Source organism: Falco rusticolus, chromosome 18, assembly GCF_015220075.1.
Source record: "Falco rusticolus isolate bFalRus1 chromosome 18, bFalRus1.pri, whole genome shotgun sequence".
Taxonomy (NCBI): domain Eukaryota; kingdom Metazoa; phylum Chordata; class Aves; order Falconiformes; family Falconidae; genus Falco; species Falco rusticolus.
The window spans coordinates 3,957,008-3,977,079 of record NC_051204.1 but is presented as its reverse complement, the minus strand read 5'-3'; the positions used below and the strand labels follow the sequence as shown (position 1 = coordinate 3,977,079).

The following is a 20,072-nucleotide window of genomic DNA, read 5'->3' as shown; positions in this document are numbered from 1 at the left end:
CAGGGACAGGTTTTCCTTGTAAACAAGCATGGCAAATGAATACCCTGGCAATTCCAAGCCCACCAAGTGATCGATTGGAGCAAAGCACGGAGCTTGCAGCCCACCGCACAGATCCCTTAACAGGGTACCACACCAGTCAGTCACAAACCCTCTGCTACTAACAACAAACCATCAAGCATGGAAATGTGTCTGCCTTGCTGGTCAATGCCAGTTCAAAGCGGCTCCAGTAACATCCTGTCGTCCCCTTTCCTACACTACACTTCATTAGTTAGTTCTCCGACAGATCCAGTGAAGTCCTAAATCAGAACACACTGTTCCTCATCCCAATGGATCAGAGGGATAAACGAAAACCAGAAAATAAACAAATTGACAGGAATGATATATCTGCAGAACAAGTTCAAGCTATCCACCACTACTGTAACAGATCACGGCAGGCTGACTCAGGTCAGCTGGAACTTTTTAAGAGTAAGAATTATGCAAGCAAGGCAGTTCCTACACCCTAATTCAGCAATACTTCCGGAGCTTTGTCCGGAAAGGCGGGGAAAGAACATCTCCCCAACCCTGCTGCTTTAAAGAGGTCGTATCACTTGAGAGGCACAGTGCACTGCTCCGCAGCTTGCCCACCAGCAGCAGACGAGAAGCTATTCGCTCCACAAACAGGCAAGTACATTTTTTAATTTTTTTTTTTTTTTTTTTAAGAGCTTTTGGTATGGAAGAGGGGTGGAACAAAGTGTCTGTTAAGTGTTCCTGTTTAGTTTTTCTCTCTTTCTTGGAAGTCTCCCAAGGGAACGAGTCCTGTAAGTACTACTAAAATGACCTCACATTAAGCACATGGGGTTACTGCACCTCCCCAGGTGCATCACATACAACGCACCATCCTTTGTCACCTAACAGCCTTCCTGCTTTCTGGAAGAATCAGACTAAGTTTCTTTTCTCAGACCCTTGTGGTTCACTAGGGAGAGGGAAGATATCTCCCCCTCCTCTGCTCATCTGAACTGTAAACGAGGATCAACTTCTCTTCTCCAACAAGATTTGATAAAGTGCAGTGCAGAAGAGGTGGGAAGACCAGCACGCTTCTCTGTAAGTACTGAACTTCTTTCATTTGTAGATCAAAGTTTCCTATATCTTACGTACACTAACTGAAGCAAGCAGCAAAATGAACCCTGGACTAAAAGCTGCAACAGGAAATGAAAAGTTATTTTATTTCTGCCTCTCAAACACAGAACTCTCCTCCGCAAGGGACACAGACAGAGCACCAGGCAGCTGTGCTGGGATGATATTTTATTTTTTACTGTTTTGGGAGAGATTTGTCATAAAACAAAGTCTCTTATTCCCCTCCACTCCAACCCACTGCTCACCCCTCAGCACTTTCACTTCCTTGTAGTAAGGCTTCAATGAAATAATTTTTCTAATGCTCTTAGTTCAAAACAATGCTAAACCATTTCCGTCTGCCAGGCAACAGGATGCACAGGGAAAACAATGAAGCAGTAAAAACCAGCAAACCACTAAAGCTTTCTTCTTTTTAAACTTACATCAGGGCAATGCATTAATTAAAGGTTAAAGCATTTAGAACCACAATAGGTCCTAGGTTAAGAAGCAATGTCTAGTTTAGTAATGAAAATTATGATGGTCTGTCCTGGTACAGGCAACAACAAAAAAAAAAAAAAAAAGCAACAAACCCCAGTGATGAAGATCACTGCACAACTGGGAGTTCATCAGCAAAGGGGGACGAATCTAAACAAACCTCATTAGCAAGCCACAGCTCCTACTCCTACCTCCCCAAATGCTTCCCTGTAAATAATACTGTCCATGTGGGTTTTCATGTGTTATTACTGATTTTGAGGAGTAATTATTAGAAGTAACATATTTTGTTACAACCTACTTTCCTTTCAAGTAATTTTTGCTTAACTTCCCTTGCTTCTTCCTTAAGGCACAAGTACACTTTGCTTTGGTTCAGGAATCCAGCCAGCTGTAACAGAATGTTCAAAAAAGTCACCCAAACCATAGTAAATCAAGTGGAACCAAGCGGAGGACTGATCCCAGTTCACAGCATCATCGACCATGAACATTTCAGACCCCTCTGTCTAGTGAGACAAAAAGAAAAAACCATGTTCCACCGATCTCCCTCCTACAAACAGACATGGCACAGACTTACCGACTTCCTGCTGCCTGGAGAAGACAATAACAGCACAGGTAAAGCCCACACTTATCAATCTTAAGTTTGCAGTTTCCATAGACAAAACATTTGGATCATTTGTGGCTGAACTCTACCACATTCCATCTTTCTTGTGTACACTAGTTATAACACTGAGCCTGTGTAATCATGCTTAAGCTAACACATTGAATTCTTTCAGACTCCCTCCTTCCCAGCGGAGGTGATAAAGAATCAAGGCAATTTACAGTCAGAACACACACCAATGACAGAGTTGACGGGAATCTAAGCCTTTGTGTTGACTCTGTAAGCACAGAGCTGAAAGCAGCTGCCTCCTCGTCCAAAGGCTGGTCCATCAAGCTGGATAAGAACCACATACCACTACCAAAACTCGAGGCACTGACAACAGAAAGGTAAGGGAGACACAGAGGCAAAACACACCTTCCAGTCATCCTCCTCTACCCCACAGCCAAGCTACACAGTGGGTTTTCAACAGCCAAACCCCAAGATTAAGACCCGAGAGCATACATTCTCCCTAACTGGAGGGCAAGAAAGAGAAGCGAGAAAGATTCCTTACACAGCTTTGTAATGCTTACAGATTTGCGTGTAATTCAGGAAGCGGGAAGACCTCAACACAGAGTCTTTTCCCATGGTTTGTACCTGGAGAGGAGCATATAGATCAGGACAGATCACCTGTATGACCTGCCAGGCTGCAGCCTCACTGCACCAGTTCCCCTCAGGCATTAGAAAGGGAATGCCCTGAGGACAGCAAGAACTGCAGCCCGTTTTCTGCCACCTTTTTCCCCCCAAAACCCCCTGACATTGTGCTATTTACACATACTCATGCAACATGAGAGCAGATGCATGCATAAGGCTTTCAACTCTGAGCAGGCTACAGGACTTTTGTCATAACTCACAGAAAAGCCACCAGGATATTGCATCCTTTTTCTCTTTTAGAAAAATTAACATGGATCACCCCTTCATTCAACAACTACAGAAAACACGCGAACGTTTATACGTGGTTCATGAAACAATAGAAACCTCAGAGGAGGCCTGCTACGAGGAATCCAAAACAGCAGAGGGGTGCTTGATTGCCCAGTTGTATGCCAAGTTTCATGCAAAGGTTTGATTTCTCTTCAGGCTCGGGAATCAGTCCTTCCCAAACACCTGTGTGCCATCCCGACCCAGTAACAGGGGGTTTTTGGTTGGTTTATTGATGTTTTTTTCATTGAGCAGGGCACCAGAGACAAAAAACAAAGCCTAACTATACCCAAGGGCTGCACTCTGGCCTTCAAGGCAATCCAGCTGGACATTACAGACAAATCATGGTGTAAGTAACTTCAAGAAACTACCAATGACTCCATGCAGGAAACAAGGCAGAAGAGGGAAAAACATTTTCTGAAATACCGTTCAGTCTCACAGCCATCCTTAACTCACTTGGAAGGACATTAATGCAGTATGAGTGACAAATCACCCGGGAAAAGGCCATACACAGTACATAAGAGCAACTTGGGAAAGAGATGCAGTTTTGGCAGGGGTGTGATGAGGAAGTGAAAGGGGGATACTGAAAGTCTCAGCTCTAAGTTTCAGGAACTGCAGAGCTCCTGTTGAAAAAGGGCATAAAGAGCAGTTTATTTTCTTTTCCCACTCAGAAAAGTCAGGGAGAAGCCAGGATGGCTGACCCTTCAGTGGGAAGGGTGGCATCAAAGGCACTTATGCTGGATATGTAGAGAAAGAAAGGTCCAAGATCCACAAAACCTACTGCAGGATTTTTGAAATTGCATGTAGCTTTCTCTCCCTATGCTCTGTGCTTCCCACACCTGCATGGATCTTGTTGAGTATAAGCTGCCATTTTAACTTACTTATATTTTAACACACTGGACAACACAGGCCTTAACATAAGGCACATGACAGTTGGGAACAAGGTGTAGGAATAACGAGTTTAAATGAACTGGCAGAAGACAGACACCCTGCAGAAGGGTGCAAACCCAGTCTGACCTAAGAGTAGCACATGAGACTTCGGACCTGGGATACCAGTATCTAAAACAACCACCCTGGTAAAAAAAAAAAAAAATACCTATCCAGCTTTAAGTATTTTTCTAAATTAGCAATGCCCTTTTTATCCTGTTGCAGATCTTCGGTATTTCGAAGATAGACAGTATATATGTGATGGTAAGCAATGGTTTTTACTACCTCCACTACTTTTATCCCCTTTGGGTAAGACGGAATCTCTCAGGATAAACACAAGCCACCAAATGCAATGGTTTTGCTGTGGTAGAGTACTGCCTACTACCTGAGACATGACAACTGTTTGACTCAAAATCGCATATTGCTTAAAAAAAAAATATTCACAGAAATATTTCAAATTCTAAATTTAGGGGTGCCAGTGAACTTCTTGTGGGATTACCTAGTGTGGAAGTGACATATTCAGACTCTTTCTGGTTTTCAGGTTTCTCAGGAGGAAAATTAGGAGCATTGGAAGGAGAAATTAAAGAGAATTGTCAAATTCTCTCTCAGTTGTCTTCTGATCTGTCAGTCACATTTTTAAAAGCCATCAAAGCTGTGATGAGAGACAGGAACCTCTTTGAAGAGCTGAACCATAAAGTAAGTAGAGTTCTTCTTACCACCAGGATCTATAGATACAGAGATTTCCATGATCACACCTCTTGTCCCAGACGTCTTCCCTCCTGTGCCACAACTATCAATCCAAAAATCGTTCACTCAGCACATCCGTCTGGTCTCCATCACCATACACAGAAAAAAGGTACTCAGGACAGAGCCAACTGCCAAAATATATCCTGAATATAGCCTCGCAGATTTACCTGAAGGTATCAAACCATTTAAGCTTCATATTCTGTCTTTAACCAGGGCCAGCGCGAATGGCTAAAGCCTCAACTCCAGCCTCATCAATAGCTTAGGGAGGGGAGACACACACTACAGGACTGTTCATATGCTTCTGTAGTTAGACTGCAAGGGACTATCAGCAGCCTCTTCTCGGAAACCCTGACGTTTCTTCTTCTTATCCCTCTAGATGGACGAAGTTCTTGATGAAACTCGTAATTGTGAGCTGAAAACAGAAAGCCCAGACTTAAAAGACCTGTTCAGCAGCTTACAATATTCTTCAAGACATCTTCTCCTTAAGCTGGCAGGAGCAATCACCTACACTCTTGACGCTTTAGATGGTAAGGCTTTCTGGCCATTTTAATGGAGAAAACTATCAGCACCAGAAGAGGTTAAAAGCATCCCTGCCAACAAGGCTAGCAAAATATAGAAAACTGACAGTGTGTGAGAGACCTGCACAGCACTTACCTAAAACAATTTCTTGGACTACGGGAATGAAGGTGGTGTGTGCTGAGAGTAGACCTGTCTGCAGCAGCTGCTGTTCAGCAACAGCTGGAGAGTCACAGAGCAGTGACTGCCAGAAGTGTGACACTGAAATACCTCTTAGTCCAGGATCAGTATCCACAAGGGGATCCTTGACAAGAGGGCTTGAAATCAGAATGAAGATGTGGGTAAAGATGGCAAGGTTACCTTACAGAAAGAACTGGAGCCCCTCTCCTATGAGGACAGGCTGAGAGAGCTGGGTTGTTCAGCCCGGAGAAGAGGAGGCTCCAGGGAGACCTCAGAGCAGCCTTCCAGTACCTAAAGGGGCCGAGAGGAAAGCTGGAGAGGGACTTTGTACAAGGGCGTGTAGCAATAGCACAAGGGGGAATGGCTTTAAACTGGAGGAGGGTACATTTAGATTAGATATTAGAAATTCTTCACTATGAAGGTGGTGAGGCACTGGCACAGGTTGCCCAGAGGAGCTGTGGATGCCCCATCCTTGGAAGCGTTCAGGGCCAGGTTGGACAGGGCTCAGAGCAACCAGGTCTAGCGGCAGGTGTCCCTGCCCATGGCAGGGGGTTAGAACTACATGATCTTTAAGGCCCCTTCCAACCCAAACCATTCCATGAAAGAGCAGTGCCAATCCCAGGGTTCTTATCCCAAGGCTGCCACAGAACACAGTTTGAACTTGCCCTCAGCCCCCTTGGTCTCTACCCTCGACGTGACAGTCACCTCTACAGAGAAACGGCTGTATTCATCTCACATAGAGGCTGCACTAATAATTGATTTTAAAACATCTGAAGAACATTTGACCCAACAGGCACGCCCTGCAAGACAACCGATGGTCACCCTTCACATCTTACCAGTTGTCTCTGAAACACTGGCGGTGGGTTTTTGGTACAAACCTTTTTTCATTCTGCAGAGCTAACAGAGGATCAGCTGCTGCTGTTGCTGGAGTCCTTGGAAGAGAAGGCTGTGTCCCAACAGCTTAAGCTGGTGAGAGATCATATATCACATTGGGCTCAAAATGAAGGGGGGGGGGGGGGGATGTTATTTTAAGTAAAGCAACATTTAAATGATGGTATAGGTATAGCAGTATCCCCACTTAAGGTAATGCCAGGAAGAAAGGAAAGAATAATTGCTTCAGACTTGGCAGGGCTCAAAATACCCACTTCAAGAGAAAACACCCCAAGACAGGAAGACCTAGGACTTCTAACAAATGTTTTGCTGATAACAGACATTAAACTGGACACAGATGACTCTCATTTTTCTTGAGGTAGCCATCAGAATTTTCTGGCTTCAGTTTTTAAAAAAAAAAAAACAAACCACAATTTCTTGGACATAACTAATTCACAAGAAACTAGGAACTGAATACATGAGCATGATAATCTTACAGGGTGAAAAGTCCCATACGTGGATTATTTAGTGCAGCTGTAAGATAGTAAAGCACAAGTCAAAGAGATCATTTACTTAATGACTTCTTATGTGGAGTCATTAAGTGAGAATGGGAGTACTACAATACCAATACTGCTTTTTTGTTGTTCTTGCTATGAAGATTGGGATCATCTTGGAACACAGGAATGTGCATCTCAACCTGGATGACAGCTTGCTCTCCTCCTCACAACAGAAGGTACAAAAAATAACCATTGCAATGCTTGAGATGAGTGGAGTGAAATTCCAGAAAGATGGATCTGCTGTCTGTATGGAAGAAGCCTTCTCGGCCACAGCAGCCCTGTATGTGTCTCTGTACATCCTCAGTGTTCTGAGTAACTCAAATTAGGTTACATGTGTCCCCCCATTAGGGATGATTTAAAGGTAACACTTAACAATGCATTTGAGAGCCTGTTACTGCAAGCCAGTTGCTCTTTCCAAATTTCATCCCTACACAGGCAAGGTACTCACTAATGCTGCTTTGAAACGGATGCAAAAAGACTTAAGGCAAGAAAACTTATAGAAGCCAAAACTGCTTTTTCTTTCCCCGCATATGAATGGGGAGTGCCAACTGAAAAAATACACTAGCCCAAACAAGCCTGGTAGTTGCACCTTATGCGATCCTGCTTTTCCTAGAAAACGGTAGCACACAGCTGCTCATGCTATCAATAACATGTAAAGGAACATGTCAGCAATAATGCACTTATCCTGGTCACACTTGTGGTCCCTTTGTGATTCAATAAGCCAGGAAACGTTAGAAAGCCATAGGATCTGAGAACATTTTAACGATGCAGACCTGATAAAACAGCACCTCTATCACAGAATTACGCACCCCAGCAAGCAATAAATTACAGTATTTCAGAAAAATACTACAAATACTTTGATTACTACTTCATAAATAAAGAGAACAACTTCTTACTGAACGACTGGACATTCTTAAAAGCAGTTTTTGTAAGTCTGCAGGTGTTTTCAGTCACCCAGTGCGGCTGCCTGCCTGGAGGCCCAGCTCCCCTCAGGCTCCTGGGGGAAAGGGGGGGGGGGAGGGGGGCCCCTCAAGGCTCCTGGGGGAAAGTAGGGGGGGAGGGGGGGATCCCTCAAGGCTCCTGGGGGAAAGTAGGGGGGGGAGGGGGGGGGCCCTCAAGGCTCCTGGGGGAAAGGGGGTGGAGGGAGGGAACCTCTAGGCTCCTGGGGGAAAGGGGGGGGGGCGCCCTTAGCAAGGGGCAGCACTGGGTGCCTGGGTGGTCGCTGACAGCACGCCGAGGCAGGGAGCCTGGCTGTGCTTTGCACCAGCCATGAGAAGAGCCCGGGGCCCTCACGGCTGCCGCTCCGCCAGGCCTCGCACCTCACCTCAGCGCGGCAGGCCAGCAGCGCCCGCGCATGCGCCGCGAGACTGGCGGGAACAACCAAGCGGCGGGCAGAAATCCCCGAGCGTCCGCCGGAAACACCCGAGAGTGTGGCGGAAATACCCGAGCGCTTGCCGGAAAGAACCGAGAGGACGTAAGCGGAAGGAGCCGAACGGTGTCGCGCTCGGCGCTCGGCCTCGCGGGCCTGGCGGCGCTAGGGCGGTGCGGCTGGTCGGGCCTGGCGACTCCCGGCGTGCCCCGCGGTTGTTGCAGTGTCACGGCCGGCCCGGCGTGCCCGGCCATGAAGCAGGAGGGCGCGTCCCGCCGCCGCGGCGACAAGGCCAAGGGCCCCCCCGACGGGCCGCCGCCCGCCCCCCCCGACGTGGAGATGCAGGAGGAGGCAGCGGCGGCCGAAACGGCCGGGGAGCGGCAGCCGCAGCGGGAGCTTGACGCTGTCACGTTGGAGGGTGAGGGGGGGGGCTCTGGAGAGGGGTCCCTGTGGCGGGGATCTGTGGTGTGGGATGTTGTCTGGGGGGTGGTGGAGGAGGAAAGGGGTCAGGGCCAGGGCGGGGGAGCCTCCGTGAGGGATCCCTGTAGGAGGTGGGGAATGGGGGGGCTGTGAAGAGCCCGGGGGGGCAGGGGAGGGGGTAGCGCAGGAGCGCCCGTGGAGGGGGGGTGGGGGGTGCATGTGGGGAGAGGTGCTGGGAAGGGTGTTGGAGGAGGGGAAGGGGAGGTCATTGGGGGAGAGGGGTGGCTGTGAGGTATGTTGTGGGGGACTCCCTGGGAGGGTGGGCTGTTGGGGGCGGGGGAGGGCAGGGGGAGCTGCAGAGGGGCTGTGGGGGGACCCCGCAGGGCTGGAGCCCATAGCAGGAGCGAAAGGGAAGGGATCTCTGCGGGGGATCTTCTCAGCCCCCTGCTCCGAGCAGGGACAGTCATGGGGCCAGGTCAGGTCCCCTGGGACACTGAGGCCGCACGGCCCCGGCACCATGAGTGGACAGAGAGACCTAACAGCAGCAGGATGGGAGAGATCCCAGCACCGGCTTTGCTCCGGTGCATCCTTTGGCAGAGGCCTCTGGGAGACACGTGCTGACATAGTGTTGCTTGTGCTTCCACAGATATCAAAGAGCACGTGAAGCAGCTGGAGAAAGCCGTGTCGGGGAAGGAGCCACGCTATGTCCTGCGTGCCTTGCGGGCTCTGCCCTCCACCTCCCGCCGACTCAACTCCAACGTGCTTCATAAAGCCATCAATGGCTTCTTCACTTCCAACAGTACCATGCGGGACTTCCTCCTCAGCTTCCTGGAGGAGGTACGGCAGCAGGGGATGGGGAGAGGTGACCAGCTATGGAGGGGACGCCTTTCGCGCACCGAGGAGCCTCCAGAGCCCCGCTGTGCAGGGCAGGAGGGCACCAGGAACAGCCAAGGGCCTGGGGACCCTCGGGACACGCAGCCCAGCTGCTTGGGAATGCGTGTGAGATGAGATGGGCCACTGCAGCTCTTGGCAGGGATGGGGCTGTAGTGCCAGCAGCCTGGGCTGGCTCTCTTGTCACACTTCAAGCACAGCTGTCACCCGGCTGGGGACAGGCCTCGCTGCAGGCAGAGGTGTGCACAGCGCTGGGCGGGTGGTAGTGGTGCTGGCAGGACAGGGCTTCAGCTCGTCTGTCTCCCTCAGTCCATGGACACAGAAGCCGAGCTGCAGTTTCGCCCGCGGACGGGGAAGGCAGCCTCAGCCCCTCTCTTGCCAGAAGTGGAGACCTACCTCCAGCTGCTCCTCGTCATCTACCTGATGAACAGCAAGCGATACCCGGAGGTGAGATTCCTGGGCTTCTGGCTTGGAAGCTGAGCTTTCCGTGTGGTGCTTCTCTGCTAGGCAGGGTCTGGAGAGCCTCAGGGACCTGTCTGTCTGCGGCTCCACACTTTCCCCTTTGTTTCAGCTGTGTTTGGAGGCAACCCCCGGGCTCAGTCCCACAGCCCTGGCGGTCTCTGCTCTTCCTGGGCAGCAGTTCCTCTGCTCTGACCTCCGTTCCCCTCCTGCAGGCTCAGAAAGTGTCCGACGACCTGATGCAGAAGATCAGTTCCCAAAACCGCCGGGCCCTTGATCTAGTGGTGGCAAAATGTTATTACTACCACTCCCGAATCTATGAATTCCTGAATAAACTCGATGTGGTCAGGAGGTAGGGCAGATCCTGCGTGCAGGCTCTCCCTGAGCTTGGTCCCATGTGCTCTGGGGAGCGGGGCTGTTTCTTTTTCCTCCTCCCTGACACATTTGCTCTTTTTCCTGTAGCTTCCTGCATGCCCGGCTACGGACGGCCACGCTGCGCCATGACGCTGATGGTCAGGCCACCCTCCTGAATCTGCTGCTGAGGAACTATCTCCACTACAACCTCTATGACCAAGCAGAAAAGCTCGTCTCCAAGTCCGTGTTTCCTGAGCAGGCCAACAACAACGAGTGGGCTCGGTACCTCTATTACACAGGTGAGACACAGAGGGTCCTGCACAGCGTTGGCAGCTTGGGCTGCACCCAAAATCAAGGGCTCTGGTTCCCCAGAAAACCCTTTGGAGCAGCTGGAGATGAGGCTTCCAGGCAGAATTTGAAGCCCTGTGCGGGTGGGTCCAGCTGGATTCACTCAGGGAATTTTCCCACTGTCTTCTGCCCTGTGTGACCGCAGGGCGCATCAAGGCCATCCAGCTGGAGTACTCAGAGGCGCGGAGGACCATGACGAACGCCCTGCGGAAGGCGCCGCAGCACACGGCCGTCGGTTTCAAGCAGACGGTGAGCAGGAACAGGAAACTTGTGGGGTTTGGTACCTCCTGGGTCCACAGGGAAGCTGCTGCGGGGTTGGGGGCCCCGTGGGGACTCACTGTCTCTTTCTGCTCAAGGTGCACAAGCTGCTCATCGTGGTGGAGCTGCTGCTCGGGGAGATCCCGGACAGGCTCCAGTTCAGACAACCCTCCCTCAAGCGCTCGCTCATGCCCTACTTCCTCCTGACTCAGGGTACGATGGGCTGCTCCTGCCCACGCTCCGTCCTCGCCACCATGTCCCGTGCTTTGAGGGAGTGGGAAGCCCTGGCAGGGGGAGTTTCTTTCCCCTCGATGGGCCTTAGCTGCAGACTGCACTGGGGGAGGAGGAGGCAGCTCCTGAGAGGAGGGGATGACAGACCTGGGAGTCCCCCTGGCTCGCGTTCCCCACCGCGCCCCACCCCTCGCTCCTTCCCCAGTTAACACAATCTCTCCTCCAGCCGTCAGGACCGGGAACTTGGCCAAGTTCAACCAAGTCCTCGATCAGTTTGGGGACAAGTTCCAAGCCGATGGCACCTACACCCTGATCATTCGTCTGAGGCACAACGTCATCAAGACGGGTAGGAGGCCGCTGCTGTGGTGTTCAGGGACCCTGTCACATACTGGGCTGCCTGGCCTGGGGGGCTCCACTCTCGTTCCTCCCGCGCAGGTGTCCGGATGATCAGCCTCTCCTATTCCCGCATCTCCCTGGCCGATATTGCCCAGAAACTGCAGCTGGACAGTCCGGAGGATGCAGAGTTCATTGTCGCCAAGGTAGCTGCATGGGAAACCCCGTCCCTCTGGGTCCTGGGCTGCCCACAGCCCCTGGTTCTCACCACTGGCCTCGCTGCCTCTGCCCTGTCCCCGCAGCGCTCCCTTCCTGGGGTGGTCGCTGGTTTTAGGTCGAGACCCCTCCAGGGGATGCTGGGGGACGCTCAGGGCACCGTGTCCCCTCTCTGCGTGCTGTGTCCTGAGCCCACCGCTCCTGTCACAGCAGCCAGCTCCTCCCTTCACTCTAAACTGCTGCCTCAGCCCTCGGAGACAGCGGGTGCCCTGACCGCGTGCCCTCCGGCTTGCAGGCCATTCGGGATGGCGTGATCGAGGCCAGCATTAATCACGAGAAGGGCTACGTCCAGTCAAAGGAAATGATCGACATCTACTCCACCCGGGAGCCCCAGCTGGCATTTCACCAGCGCATCTCTTTCTGCCTTGACATCCACAACATGTCTGTCAAGGTGAGCGTGGTGGGTCCCCGGCCAAGGGGCTGGCAGGGCCCGGCTGAAGGGGACAGCTGGGCAGAGTTGAGGCGTTTCTCAGCTCAGAGCTTCTCCCTCTCCCTTCTGTTTTACAGGCCATGAGGTTCCCACCCAAATCTTACAACAAGGACTTGGAATCTGCAGAGGTGAGATCTGGGTCTCCGCAGCCAGCTGCCAGAAGCCACTGGCACTGCAGCCACTGAGGCCACGGGCTGGATGTGGCTTCTGTCCCTCAGCTGCCACCAACCTCCACCTTTACCTTCCAGGAGCGCCGGGAGCGCGAGCAGCAGGACCTGGAGTTCGCAAAGGAGATGGCAGAGGATGATGATGATGGTTTTCCATGACCCTCTGGCCTGGCTGTATTTTTTCATTTGTCCCTAGGGAAGATGCTGTCTGAGCGGAGCTCCACACAACCCCAGTCCCCCCCATCTGCCTTTCTTTTATAAATACCTGCATGTCTGTACTGTGGGAGGGAGACACAGGGGTTCCCTGGGCCTGCAGCCACATGTCCTGCTCTCCCGTCCCCCCTCCAGCCACGGCAAGAACCCCCTTCCCCAATAAACAAACATTCTTTTAAGGTTGCTTGTGGTCCCGGTCATCGCTGAGCCCAGCAGCGGTGCAGCCGAGCCCATGAACTGGGAGCTCCTGGACAAGCAGGGCCAGGGCAGGCGGGGGACAGGAGCACACTGCTCCACAGGGGCTGCAAGTGCCCCCAGCTCTCCCTACAATAATGGGGTCAAACTTTGTTAAACTTCAAATAAGACTTTTCAAATAAAAGTTGGAAAAACACCAGCCTGGCCTGCTCCTGCCCTGGGTTTGTTGTGACTTGGGAGCGCATCGGGGGGTTTGTTACCTGTTTCCCCCCTCCGGGCTGGGGCCAGCTCTTGGCCCAGGCCCTGCCAGGGGCTGGAGGTGACATCCCAGAGCTGAGCCAGGGGCACCCGGGGCTTGGTGGCAGCAGTGGGTCTGGGCAGGGAGCAGCGCAGACTCCATCTCCTCCAGCCCATGGGATCCCGTTTCCCAAAATCCACTTTATTCTGCAGCTGCAGACAAAGGCCAGAGCAGGGATTACCAGGATTGGCACCAGGTGCATGGGGGGAAAGGGCTGAGCCCCACACCCTGCTGGGAAAAGTTGGGGGGGGGAGGTGTCAGACTGGGCCCTCCTTGTACCCCCCAGCCCCCCAGACACCAGCCCCGGAGAGTGATAGGGAATGGCAACGTGCAGCCACGCTGGGTGGGTCCCACCAGCATCTGGGACCAGCTGGGCTCCTTCTCTGGGGAAATCTGGGAATCTCCCAGCATGCCCAGGCCGGGCTGGCGGCCAGGGGCTGAGGGTCAAGTGCGGGGCTGCCCAAGGGCGATGGATGCAGCCAGTCCCTGCTCCAGCGCGGAACAGGGAAGGCGAGAGCCCAGCCAGCGCCAGGGGGTCCAGATCCGGCACTGGGAGGCAGAGACACCCCATAAGCGCTCACTTGCTGGCAAACCCCAGGAAGGGACTGGGGGGCTCAGGCCCCACGGAGGGGACGGGTGGCCACGAGGCAGAAGCACAGCGGACGGGCACCCAGGACAGTCCCCAGGGCCAGGACAGGCAGCTCCTGCCTGGCGTGGGTGTGCTGGGCCAGCTCTGCCACCCATGCCACAACACCCACGGGGTTTCGGGTCCTGCCACCACTTCCTTTCTTAGAAAGCTGATGGGGGGCTTTGGGCCCCACCAAGCGCTGATTCACATCCTCCCAACCCCAATTCCTGAGAGCACCGATGTGCTGAGATGGCAGCTGAGCTCTGGGCAACAGGATGCCCCCGCAGGGGCTCGGGCACACCATTCTCAGCCCCCTCAGGGACCGCCTGCTCTGGAAGGCCCCTGGCTTCCCCCAGCCCCGGGGAGGGCACAGGCAGAGCCGGGGGGGTGATTTCTCCCAAGAAAACCCATGAGGAGGCTCTGCTGCCAAGGTCCTTTCGTGCAGCCTGAGGGCAGAACACTCAGTGCTGCCAGGGCCTGGGAAGGGAAGTCATCGTTAGGTTTCAGAGTTAACTGCCTCGTGTCAGGCAAGGCTCTGGGTGGTGCTCACAGATCGGCAGCAGTTGATGGGGGGTTCCTTCCCCCAGCTGGAGGTGGCAGCAGCCCCCCAGGCTGTACCCCATGGGCTGTACCCTGTTCGAGGACGGGGGTCCCTGTCCCCACCCCTGTCCCCACAGCTTGCAGTGAGGGCAGTGATGGGACCTAGGCTGGGGGTCAGTGGTGCAGTGAGACCCCCTGGCTCACTGCTGCCCTGGGGTCACCCTGCCCAGACCCCCACCCCCACCCTCCAGGTCATAGGGCTGTGGGTCGAGCAGGTGCCTCCGGTGCCCCGGCCAGCTCATGCCAGGCAGGAGCCAGCCCAGCCGGCACCGGCCCAGCAGATAATCCTGGAAGCACTTGCGGGAACCGGCACGAGCCAAAATTCCCACGTCAGCACGGCAGGGCTGCGGAGGGGCAGGGAGCAGCCAGCCCCATTCCTGGGGCTGCCCTGGCAGCTGCTTCCCTGAAGGGGCAGGGGGGAATGGCCCCTGGCTGGGGGCAGGGGGGGGAATGGCCCCTGGCTGGGGGCAGGGGGGCTGAGCCCCCCATGTGGCCGAGTGCTGGCTGCTGCACATGGGGACACTGAGCACAGCACGGCCCCGTGGCACCCAGCAAGGCAAGATTTGGCCCTAGGGTGCTGAGCTGGGTCCTGGGCATGTGCCTAGATGGGGTCTCACCTTGGCCAACTCTAGCTGGTCCCACCACGGTGAATGTCACACTGCCAGTACCCGCCCTGATGCCAGGGTGAGGGGCTCAGGGGAGTTGCCCACATGGGCTGGGGATGGCGATGATCCCAAGGGGGGGAGGGGGGGGGACACACCCCGTCTGTGAAAAGCCACCATCCCCTCACCCTGTCACATGTGAGTGACCCTGCAGCACTGGGCAGCAGCCAACCCAGCTGGCCAGGCAGGAGCCCAGCAGGTTAATGAGTCACCAGGCCACCGCCGGCACCATCCCGGCACCCAGCACCTGCCCCGGTGCCCGCACTCTGCTGGGCACCCACCGCAATGCCGAGGGGCATCGCTGCCCACCGGGAAAGCCCCACCGAGAGCGAGATGTGGGCAGGCTGGGAGCACCCAGCTCCCAGGATTTGCATGTTGGTGATTAAGGCCATGAGGCAATCCTCACTGTTGCCACATCAGGGTGAATCCCCGGAACCCGCTATAAATGCCCTAATCGATGAGGCCGCGCAGAGCTGGGGCAGGAGCGAGCTGTGCCGGGCTGGGCCGCGCTTGCAGAGAGGAGAAGACACCGAGCTGGGCACCATGTGCTGCTCCCTCACCCGTGAGTACCCGCAGCCCTGCACCCGCTGCCTCCACAGCACCCACTGCCCCCACTGCCCTCACTGCCCCCATCAACCCCACTCTACCAGTAGCACCCACCGCACCCCAGCACCTGCTGCACCTGCTGTACCTGCACACCCAGACCCCACTGCCCCATGGCCCTGGCACCGTGGGGTGGTGTGACACAGGGAGCATGCAGTCCCTCTCCCACTGTCAGGGGGTCTCTGCCCCTTCCCCAGGCTGCGTTGGTGCCACCATTCCCGGGGGGGTTGCTGAGCACAGACCCCGGCACTGGGTTGGGAACGGGGGTGTCCCCAGGGTGGGCGCTGAGCCAAGCGAACCCAGGGTGGGTGCTGAGCCGGTGTCCCTGCAGGCGTGCTGGTGCTGCTGCTGGGCGCGCTGCTGTGGGCGCCGTGGCGCGCGCTGCACGGGGCGCCGCTGGCCGAGCTCTCGGGGGACCAGGACTTCCAGCTCTTCCTGCACAAGAACCTGGAGTTCACCCGCAAGATCAAGGGGGACGTGGCCGCGCTGCAGCGGCTGGTGGTGAGTCCTGGGCAGGGGACAGTGGCTGTAGGCGCTGTAGGGTCACTGATAAGGTGACCTTCCTCCCTGACCTTATCGGCACCACGGGGCCAGCAGCCAGCAGCATCCGCACGGCTTGGCCCTGGGGTCTGGGGGCACCCATGGGGGCTGCGGCCGTGCACAGCCCCACTGGGATGCGTGGGGACATCCCTGGGCACACACCAGCTGCCGTTTGCTCTTGTCCCATCCACCTCTCACCGGGTGGCAGGTCTACCCCATCCCCTCCCTCCTCCTGGCTGGGCTGGGGGCGGGGGGGTGTCCCGCACCCCCGAGATCGGTAGCGGGGGGGCGGTGGGGTCCTCCGGTCCTCCAGCTGCCCTGACCCGGTCCCCCTTGGCTGCAGTGCGACACCTTCCAGCTGTGCAAGGAGGAAGAGCTGCTGCTGGTGCGGCAGGACCTGGGCATCGCGCAGGCACCGCTGGAGCAGTGCCACAGCCGCACCTTCCAGGCGGTAAGTCGGGGCAGCCCACCCGTGCCATGAGCTGGCCGGGCTCAGCCCCACCAGCTTCGCCGCTGCCCGGGGCAGCCTGAAGCCCGGTGTGGCGTGGGCTGCGGTGGCCAGGTGGTGCTGAGCCCCCCTGACGGCGCTGCGCCCACCCGCAGGAGGCCTGCTTCAGCCAGATCCGCGACGGGCTCCGCGCCTACCACGGCTCCCTCACCAGCGTCCTGGAGCTGCTGCCCGGCCACGCCGGCCTGGTGGAGACCCTGCAGCTGGACGCTGCCAACCTCTCCTCCAACATCCAGCAGCAGGTGAGGGGAGGGGGCATGTGGGGGTCCTGAGGAGATGGGGAGGGGGCCCAGGGGCTGGGGGGACAGGGACGGCACGGCAGGGACACGGGGCTCTGTGTCCTCCTGGCTGCGGAGCTGATGCCGATGCCTCTGCCCGGCTGCAGATGGAGGACCTGGGCCTGGCCACGGTGACGTTCCCCTCGGAGGACCGGGGTCCCCTCCCCGCCTTCTCCTCCCGCTTCCACCACCAGGTCGGCGGCTTCTTCATCCTGGCCAACTTCCAGCGGTTCCTGGAGACGGCGTACCGAGCGCTGCGGCACCTCGCCCGCCTCTGATGCCCAGCCCTGCACCCTATTTATTTATGTCCCAGCCTGAGCAACCTTCCCCGGGAGCCCCCGGCTTTTTTGCTTATTTAATATTTATCGCTATTTAATATTTATCTGCTGGGGACGCTCCCCCATCTGTCGGCCTCCGAGCAGGTTGGCTGGCCCTGCGATGGCATCCGTGCACAGGTATCTGTGCGCAGCATCACCCTTGTTTAATATTTAAACAAAAGCGTATATCTCTGCTATGAGGTTCGGGAGCTGAGCTGAGCCCCCGCAGCTGCCGTGGGCACCGTGCGTGCCTCGGTTTCCCCATGGCTTGCCCAGGGTGCTGCGGGTACTGCCTGCAGCATCCCACCTGGCCAAGGGGAAACCGCCTTCATCCGTGGATGAAGATGCTTCAGAGCAGCATCTCCCTGCCCGGGCTGCAGCCTGCAGGGACAAATCTGAGAGGTGTTATTTCTATTAGGCATAGTGACATTAATTAATATTTATTAGCCGTTAGGTAAGAGGGAGAGGGGGGGGGGGACGGAGGTGCCATAGGGATGCAGCAGCCTCCCAGGATGAGGCTTTTCCAGGGGAGCCCCGACACCTTTGGGGGCTGTATCCCTGCTCTGCCAGCACCCATCCCCCTGCCCTGCTAAACTCAGCATATTTATTTGCAGTTTAACTTATTTGCACCCATCTCCTGGCCTGGGGGAGCAGCTCTGTGCTGCTGCAGTGGGCAGGGCTCAGTGGGACACAATCCTGCCCACCCTGAGCCTGGTGCAACCACCAGACTGGAGGCTGCACCAGTAGCTGCCACCAGTCCCCAGAGCCGTATCTGTGTACTGGAAATTTCACAGCCCTCCAGCAGTGTGTTTTGTACTGTATTTATTGCTGCAGCTGAGGGAGGCCCAGAGGAACACATGCTATATTTTTATATGTGATAAAAATGGAAATAAACTCTATTTTTGCTCCAGAGTCCAGGCTGTTTGCCTTTCCTGCTGTCTCCTGCCTGTCGGGGGTGGGATGCTGGGTGGCCAGGGCATGGGGACATGGGGATGGAGCGATGGGGCGCAGGGGAAGAGGCTCATTCCGGGCTGGTCCGTGGCTGCTGGCATCAGCTCAGCAGTGCCCAGCCCTGGTGGAAACCAGCACCCCCGGCCCTCCTGCCCCTACAAGGCAGCACAAGCTTCCCGAGGGCTTGGGAGCACCCACAGGCAGCTGGGTGCAGCTGCCCGGGGGCGGCAGCTTCCTCCTGCACCCGCAGCACCGCTTTGGCAAGAGCCGATTCCTAGAAAGCACCCGAGCCTGCCCACACCAGCAGCACCGAGCCGAGGGCAGCAGCCCTGGCACTGGTAGCGCACCGGGACCCGCTGGTGTGGGGGGGCTCAGCCCGCGCTGGCGCCCCAGTACCGTGCGGGGATCACAGGCAGAATGAGTGCTCAGGGCTCCGTGGCGGCGGAGCAGAGCCGAGTGCCATGCCCTCCCCGCGGGCCCTGGGCTGGGGGCAGCGGGTGGGCTCAGCCCTCCCTCTCCTGCTGCACCGGGAACCTGCCCAGCGACGCGCCTGGAGCCCTCCCAGAGCTGCCACCGCTGGGATGGGACTTCCAGCAGCAGGGAGGGCAAGGTGGACGGACAGACGTACCCCAGTGAAGCTAGCAGACCTGGGCATCGCCCCCTGCCCCAGCAAGCCCCCACAGCCAGCCCCAGCTGGCCCACGGCCTGTCCCCCCACCCCCCGTGGGTGTTCGGCCACCACAAGCTGTCCCTGCGCTGCCAGGCTTGCCCCAGCCCCACTTCCCCTCACTGGTGGTCCTGTGCTCATGTCCCTTGACCACGGGCATCCCCCTGGCCCCTCAGCCCGGCCACGGTGCAGGCAGAGCCAAGCTCCCATGGGTGCCAGGGGGTCCCTGTTCCTGTCTTCCCCAGATTCCCCACCCTGGGAAGAGGTAGGCACGAGGCCAGAGCCCCGCTGCCGCCCACCGCCCCATCCCGGACCATCGCTGTTATCCCGGCACGGGGAAGCCGGTTGTTCGGCGGCACGTGGTGCCTGCGGAGGCTACCAGGAGAGCGAGCGGCTCCTTCCTCGCCCGGCACTTACTGGAAACGCCTTCTCCCGCTCCAGCCCTTTCCTGGAAGGTGAAGCACAGGGCTGCTGCTGGCAAATATTGACAGAGCTGGGAAGGCCAAGAGCGCCTGGTCCTGCTCTTTGCTCCGAGCTAACGGTAAAGAGCCGCCCCTGGGCGAGCAGGCACCGCCACCGGCGCAGGGGAGAGGTGCCCAGGCTGGTTGGTGCCAGCTCAGCGCCAAATCAGGTCTGGGGGAAAGCAGCATCACCCGCAGCCCCCCATGGTGCCCTCCACCCTGCGTCCCACCCTGGTACATGCGGCTCCCGCGCTCGCAGGAGGCAGCGGGAAGGGGGAGGATGCTCAGGCGTGCGACGGCCAAGGACCGACCGTCACCCACAGCCACCCCGAGCGCGGCAAGGCTCCTCCGCCGACCGCAGCGGGGGCTCTCGCTCCAGCAAAGCCCAGGAGCAGCCAAGAGCTGAGATCATCCCAGGGAGCAGGCAGGGGGCAGGCAGGCCCTGAGTCACCCCCCCCCGGTGCCTTTTTGACCCAAACGCTGCGGCACCACACCAGGGGCTCCCTGCACCCCTTCTCCCCCGCCACCACTGAAGCACTCGCTTCAGAGCCCCCAGAAGAGGGGCTGCGAACCCCGCTGCCGCCGAGGCGGGTGGGAGGCACAGCGCAGCCCTGGGGATGTGGCAGGGACCAGGCTCAGCGCCAAGGCAGCCCAAGGGGAAGGCTGGTGCCCAGCTACCCCCAAGC

At 56.6% G+C, this 20,072-nt stretch overlaps 3 protein-coding genes across 4 annotated transcripts; all 3 read left to right on the top strand.

Annotated features, from left to right (window-relative positions):
* The first annotated feature begins 940 nt into the window (after positions 1-940).
* Positions 941-7,830, top strand: GSDMA (gasdermin A). 2 transcript variants are annotated; one of them, XM_037410944.1, is made up of 10 exons: positions 941-1,080; positions 1,958-2,193; positions 2,355-2,565; positions 3,110-3,275; positions 3,389-3,482; positions 4,286-4,324; positions 4,602-4,756; positions 5,184-5,334; positions 6,399-6,472; positions 7,032-7,830. In XM_037410944.1, exons 2-10 carry the CDS (start codon positions 1,980-1,982, stop codon positions 7,254-7,256), a joined length of 1,329 nt encoding a protein of 442 aa, XP_037266841.1. In that variant the 5' UTR covers positions 941-1,080; positions 1,958-1,979; the 3' UTR covers positions 7,257-7,830. The 2 variants fall into 2 exon arrangements, with proteins under 2 accessions (XP_037266841.1, XP_037266840.1); XM_037410943.1 differs by having other exon boundaries at positions 1,931-2,193.
* A 676-nt stretch (positions 7,831-8,506) lies between these two features.
* Positions 8,507-13,073, top strand: PSMD3 (proteasome 26S subunit, non-ATPase 3). Its single transcript, XM_037411411.1, has 12 exons — positions 8,507-8,717; positions 9,366-9,556; positions 9,920-10,057; positions 10,285-10,421; positions 10,532-10,722; positions 10,917-11,020; positions 11,128-11,242; positions 11,487-11,606; positions 11,696-11,799; positions 12,105-12,260; positions 12,377-12,427; positions 12,548-13,073. Exons 1-12 carry the CDS (start codon positions 8,552-8,554, stop codon positions 12,623-12,625), a joined length of 1,551 nt encoding a protein of 516 aa, XP_037267308.1. The 5' UTR covers positions 8,507-8,551; the 3' UTR covers positions 12,626-13,073.
* A 2,218-nt stretch (positions 13,074-15,291) lies between these two features.
* On the top strand, positions 15,292-18,931 carry CSF3 (colony stimulating factor 3). Its single transcript, XM_037410868.1, has 5 exons — positions 15,292-15,624; positions 15,997-16,166; positions 16,549-16,656; positions 16,809-16,955; positions 17,099-18,931. Exons 1-5 carry the CDS (start codon positions 15,348-15,350, stop codon positions 17,267-17,269), a joined length of 873 nt encoding a protein of 290 aa, XP_037266765.1. The 5' UTR covers positions 15,292-15,347; the 3' UTR covers positions 17,270-18,931.
* Positions 18,932-20,072: the final 1,141 nt, after the last annotated feature.